This window comes from Meles meles, chromosome X (genome assembly GCF_922984935.1).
Source record: "Meles meles chromosome X, mMelMel3.1 paternal haplotype, whole genome shotgun sequence".
NCBI classification, from domain to species: Eukaryota; Metazoa; Chordata; class Mammalia; order Carnivora; family Mustelidae; genus Meles; species Meles meles.
In genome coordinates this window covers 89301377-89307376 of record NC_060087.1, presented here as the reverse complement: position 1 = coordinate 89307376, position 6000 = coordinate 89301377, and the positions used below count along the sequence as shown (strand labels likewise).

At 51.3% G+C, this 6000-nt stretch overlaps 1 protein-coding gene across 2 annotated transcripts; it reads left to right on the top strand.

Moving 5' to 3' along the window:
* The first annotated feature begins 577 nt into the window (after positions 1-577).
* RIPPLY1 (ripply transcriptional repressor 1) lies at positions 578-5775 on the top strand. 2 transcript variants are annotated; one of them, XM_045994620.1, is made up of 5 exons: positions 578-777; positions 1698-1773; positions 2376-2440; positions 2985-3179; positions 3540-5775. In XM_045994620.1, the coding sequence occupies exons 1-5, from the start codon at positions 632-634 to the stop codon at positions 3748-3750; spliced, it is 693 nt and encodes a 230-aa protein (XP_045850576.1). In that variant the 5' UTR covers positions 578-631; the 3' UTR covers positions 3751-5775. The 2 variants fall into 2 exon arrangements, with proteins under 2 accessions (XP_045850576.1, XP_045850577.1); XM_045994621.1 differs by lacking the exons at positions 1698-1773; positions 2376-2440.
* Positions 5776-6000: the final 225 nt, after the last annotated feature.

Here is a 6000-nt window from a genome sequence, read left to right as displayed (position 1 = left end):
AGGTTCCAGGGTGACCCCACCAGCAGCTGGACCTGCTCCACCCACAACCTCCTATTTTCCTGACCCAGGTGGCATGCTTAACGGCAGTCTCCCTCTGTCGGGTCTACTGGGCACATCTCTTGTGGGTTTTGAGCCAAAATAGCGTGTGAGTCCCTCGCTTGCCTTAGCCAGGTCAGCTGTCCCTTTTTGCTGGGAACTGGCTTTGCCAAAGGCCCGTCTCTCCAGCCCTCTGTGCCTGACAGCTTTCTGTGGTTTGGGTTCCTAATGAGCTTCCCTCCTTTCCCCCCTCCAGCCTTGTTACTGCCTGGGGAATTTGCACAAATGGTGTGTGATTTGCCCCTTCTGTGTTTTCTTTTCTGACTTGGAGGTAAAGAAAACCCCTCACCCCCCACCGACACTCTGTTTATTCAACTGGGAGGGCTTTCACACCCAGAGACCCAGCGCCCCCTCCCTGAGCTCCCTGTTCTAAATCTTCATCCCTCCTCCCAGGTCCCCCAGCCCTGCTCTGCCCTGAATAATTTATGAATCCAGACAGGCCTTATAAAAGGGTCTCCCAGGAAAGGCCAAAAGAATGCAGGAGGTTCTGAGAAATGAGAGCCCCTACGGCCTGCCTGGCCTCAACCCCCTAAGGATGGACCCTTCTGCTCCTGCTGCTGCTGCCCCTGTCCCAGCCCCAGTCCTAGCTCCAGCCCCTGTGCAGCACCCCCAGGCACTCCCTGGCCTATTAAGTCCATCGGCCCTTGTTTCCTCTGGACAGCAAGCAGGTGGCAGAGAAAGGTAAGTGGAACTTGGCCTCTGGCAACCCGATCTCTGGATTAGTGGGGTCCTGGTAGTGGAAGGACAATGAAATGGATGAATGGCCAGGGTGCCCCTGCTCCCTGTGGAGGGTAGGGCAAGACCTCACAGCCCCCAGAGACTGCCCCTTCCACATCTCAGGCTAGAGTGCCTCAACTTGTTTCTCACCTCACTCATCCCTCTGGGTGACAGGAGGGAACTTGGGGACAGGGGCATTGCCAAAGCTAAAAGCTGAGCAGCCAGGGCCTCATGGGCCAAGGGGCTCAATCCATTGAGGAGCACAGGGGAGACGTCCACATTGCGTGCGTGTCTTCCATATGACCTAGGCTGAAGAGTGGGTAGAAGAGGGCCAAAGTCCCAAGAAGCCTTTGACTGGTGGTGGGGGTTGGGGGTGTTGTCTTTTTCCTGACCAGGTCTTAAGATGTCTATTTGCTTCTTTTCCGGACCTCTGGAAGTCTAGTGGGGGAAGCAGTGGGCCCAGGAATTGTTCAGGCCACTTTCCCCAGTGCAGAAAGATGGCAGGACACTCAGTTCTGCTTGTTGGAGTAGGAGATCGGGGGCCAGATATTTTCCATGCAACCCTAATTTATTCCTCCAAACATGTAACAGTCAACAAACACTGAGTGAAATGCCTACTGTGTACCAGGCATTGCTCTGGGCGTTGGGGATTCAGACGCAATCACACCTATGTCTGCCCCTAAGAAAGCTCAACGGTGAGTAAACAGATAATTACAAAGGAGCCTGACAAGAGCAATGATCACATTGTTGAAGCAGGCGGGAGGGGCCCTGACCTGGGCTCAGGGGCCTCACGACAGGCTTCCTGGAGCCCTGGCATGGGAGCCAAGTGCTTTGGAGGTTCCCATCTCCTTCCTCCACGGACTGATCTCGCCTGTTTGTCCTAGAGGAGTTTGTCTCTGGAGGCCCTGGCTGTCCTCTACAAGTGACCCGTCGAGCCAGGTTTGGAGACTGGTAGATTCGGTGAGTCTGAGCCCCTGTGGCCCACAGTCACATGCACAGGCAGCCACATGCGTTCACAGTGGTCAGGCAGGTCCCTTTCCAGAGCGCTCCTGCCTTTCGGCCAGGGCTACAGATGTGGGAATGCCTCTCCACGGCCTCCCTCACATTTGATTTCACGTTGGCTGAGGGAGGAGGGTTTCAAAGGGAAGGATGAAGAGATGAGTGCCCAGGAGTGGGGAGGGATTTGGGCAGGCCCCACAGCTAGCTTGTGGGAGAGCTGGTGCTAGAATCCTGGTCTCCTCGCATGCAGCCCCAGTGCTTTCCCTGCCCCCACCCCACAACCCCCCTCCCCTGAATCTTTGTGGCTCAGTAGAACTCTGTTTCCTGGCCAATTTCCAAACAGGTGTTAGAACAGGGACAGGGAAGCAAACAACCCCCAAGATTCTATGGATTTGTTTTACAACCAGAAGGACAGAGACCCTTTGGGGGGGGGGCACAGGGGCTGTCCCCAGGGATGTCTAAGGTTTCTAGATCATCTTAAGGAGGGTTGTGAGCCATGGTACAGAGGAGGCAGCTGTGTGGCCATGGGCTTTGAGTCACATGCTAGCTCTTGCTTTGGACAGGCTACTGGTGGTCCAACAGGTGCCAGAGTCACGAAGGCTGACTCCGAGTTCCATCATCCCGTCAGGTAAGCCTATGGCACTCAGCTTAGAACCTGACGTAGATCTCTTATAATCCTCACAGCAGCCCTGTGGAGCAGGAGGAGGCAGGCAGTGCCAGGATCCCTCTTTCCTAGACCAGGAAACTGAAGCCCTGGGTGGTTCAGAGAGTTGACCAAGGTTGGCTTCCTTGGAGGATCTGTCAGTGACCCCTAAGAATGAGCCCCTATGGGTGGGGTCAGCGAAAGAAGCCTTAGTGAGATGTGGAGGATGCAGGGCTAGAGAGTTCTTGGCTAGAAGACTTCTGAAGTCGTGGGTTGGGGGAGGGTGGGATCAATGTCGTTGTTGACAGATGCTGGGGCAGGGGCTCCCCAAAGCTCTAGGCCCACCAGATATGACCTTCCTGCCTGGGGCCATTTTGAAATTTCTGTTACAATCATTCTTTTCCCTTTTGCCTCACTACTGTGGGCAGGAGAAGGAGTTTAGGGGTTGACTTCCATCTTGGCCTTCCTTGCCTCTCTGCATGTATGAGACCTAACTAAGTCAGGGGCCATATTTCTTCTCTGTCCACAGGCTCTTCTGGCCTAAATCCCGCTCTTTTGACTACCTGTACAGTGATGGGGAGATTTTACTGCAGAACTTCCCTGTCCAGGCAACCATCAACCTATATGAGGACTCAGACATCGAAGAGGAGGAGGAGGAAGAAGAAAAGGACAAGGAAGAGGAGACAGAAGAAAGGGGGCCAGAAGAGTGTGTGAGGGTACCAAGGTCAGCACCACATACGGCCACAGTTCATCTTCCTTCCCCTCTCCTGACATGCCCAAACTGAACTGGTCAGAGTCTGATTGGGGTTCAGTATGACTGGCAAGGCTCTAGAACATCAATGAGCCAGGAATCTCCAGATATAGTTTTCTGGATTATAAGTTGGGCCCTGGAGTGCCCAGCTCACCGTGGCTGTATTCAATTGGCCTGTGAGCCCAGGCCTCTGGCATCTCATTGTCTGTGTTGCTGTGGTGTTGAGCTCTAGGGGAAGACCTGCTTTCTGAAGCACCTCGGAAGCAGATCGTGACAGTATCTGCCCATGCAGAGAGAACCAGTTACTCTTTGGGGGGGTCTTTTTCTCTCTAGCATTCCAGCTGGTCCCAGAATCCTGCCTCCCTTCAGAAAGCCTGACTTCTGGATTCCTCTGCAGAGATACCAATATCAGATCCAAGCAAAGTGGGGGCACCTCTCTGAGGAGCCTTGCAGGACAGGAAGGGGGCATCTAGGAACTCAGCTTGCTTTGGAGAACCTCCATACATTTTGCCTGCTATCCACTGAGGTCTGTGCATCGGTATGAAATAAATCAGGAGAAAAATAAACTAGATGATGTGTGCCCTTTTCCTGGAACTGTGCAGATTTCTTAACTGAACTCTGCCCATGTTGTGAAGCCACAGGCAGAGGGTCAGAGAACAGCTCAAGGCCGATTCCTTGCCCTACCCGAGGTCAGTTGACAGATTCTACTCCATGGGGATATAGGGCTGGGACTGACCCAGCATGGGGCCAGGCTTTCTCTGTCAACTTGTGAAATCAGTCAGGCTCGATTAAACTTCAACAGCAGCTTAGGAAAGGAGCAAAAAGGCCCCCAAAACGCAGGGAGTATGGGTCGGGGGGTGGGGAGTGAGACGTGTAGCCTCTGCTGAGCTTTGGAGATGAGGGTATGCATGCAGGGAGGGAGTTCAAGGGGATCGGTTACTAAATCTTGTCAACTTTATCTCCTCGATTCCCTTTGTATCTTCCACAGCTCAGGTCCTCATGCTCAGCCTGCCCCGATTACCCCAACTCATGTTTTTGCCCTCCCCACTCACTGGTCCCAAGATCAGACCATAGTGTGCCCCGCCGAAAGCCCTACCATGCTCTTCATTGCCTCGCCAACAGTTGGGACTTACCGTTCTTTTTTTTTCTTTTGATCACAGATCCCCTTGAGAATCTATGGCTTCTTTATTCATATACTCACAAATGAAGCCTTTAATTTGATATTCTAGGCTGTTTGACTGCCTAGTTCTTGCAAGTCTCTTCAGACTCGTCTCTTGACAGTTGAAGCCTGTGGCGCCCATCCTTGAATGTGTCATGCCTTTGAACACCTTCGTGGCTTTAACCCTCTTCCTGGAATGCCTCACTACTTTTGTAGGTCTGGTGAGCTCCCCTTCAGCCAACAGGACTATTTCAGACACCGACACTGTTCCTGTGAGAAGCTTCCCCAGAACTTCAAGTCCAGGTGGGGTCCCCCCATATATTCAGGACTTTTTCTACCATAGCATCTGCCTCTGTCCTCCTGTGGCTGTGTCTGATATCCCCATGTGACTTTATCACACAGCACACTGCCTGGTATAAGGGACATGCCCAAGAAATGCTGAAGGAAAAAACTCTCAGGTCTTCTTAAGGAACTGCATCTGTCCTTCCACTTGCTGGTCTCCCGGATCTTTGTTTAGCTACAAACAGGACCGGGTGACATCATCTGATTCAGGCCCAAAATGCTGGCCATTTCTCTCCTCCTTCAACTTGAGAGTGGACTGCTTTAGTTCTGAGCCCTCACTGGGATGTGCCTGAATTTGGACGACCTGAGCAGACCACGGAACTCTCTCTCTGTCTCTGTCTGTCTGTCTGTCTGTCTGTCTCTCTCTCTCTCTCTCACACACACACACACACACACACACACACACACACACACACACACACTGGTGCCATCTATTGGTCAAAGTTTAACCTCATTCCTTAATTGAGGCTGCCAGACAGTTGACTTTTGACCACCTGGATTCCTGTAGTCCATTCTGCTTCGGCTTGTAAGTAAAGCAGACTCTACCGTCTGCTTGCTGTATGACCTTGGGCAAGTTATTTGTCCACTCAGCCGCAGTCTCCTCATCTGTCATAAGGGGAAACTAATACTTCTTCTCAGGATTGTTGTGAGGATTCCATGAGATAATATGTGTAAAGTACTTAGCATAACCCCTGGCACATAGTAAAAGTGCTCAGTAAATGGTAGTAGTCATCGCAATTGTAGTTTCAGTGGCGGTTATTATTAATTTTATAGGAGACATGAGCTTATCTGTAGAGTCAGCTAATGACTAGTTTACTCAGCTAATGACTGCTTTATCCTGATCCACGTGATCTCTCTGCCACCATTTGGTATAGTAGTCGAAGAATCTTTGCGGTATTTGGTTTAAAAAAATCAAAAACAAAAACAAAAACAGAGATCAAATGTGGCTTTCTGGGCCACTCTCTGCAGGTTTCTAGTCCCTTTTTCCTAGGCCAGAGGCTTAAAAACTTCTTTTTTGTGCTTTAGCTGGAACACACTTTTTCTTCTTCTTCTTCATCTTCGTCATCGTCTTCGTCTCCTTCTTCTCCTTCTTCTTCTTCTTCTTCTTCTTCTTCTTCTTCTTCTTCTGAAGATTTTATTTATTTACTTACTTGAGAGAGAGAGAGCAGGAATGGGGTGAAGGGCAGAGGAAGAAGCAGACTCTCCGCTGAGCAGGGAGCCTGATGCAGGGCTTGATCTAGGGACGCTGGGATCATGACCTGAGCTGAAGGAAGACACTTACTGACTGAGCCA

What these genes read in the sequence shown, in the direction of transcription:
- RIPPLY1 (XM_045994620.1), top strand. Translation starts at nt 632, where the DNA reads ATGGACCCTTCTGCTCCTGCTGCTGCTGCCCCTGTCCCAGCCCCAGTC. An exon ending in GAGTTCCATCATCCCGTCAG is followed by an intron (nt 2,441 to 2,984) that starts GTAAGCCTATGG and finishes CTCTGTCCACAG; the next exon opens with GCTCTTCTGGCCTAAATCCC. An exon ending in GAGTGTGTGAGGGTACCAAG is followed by an intron (nt 3,180 to 3,539) that starts GTCAGCACCACA and finishes TTTTCTCTCTAG; the next exon opens with CATTCCAGCTGGTCCCAGAA.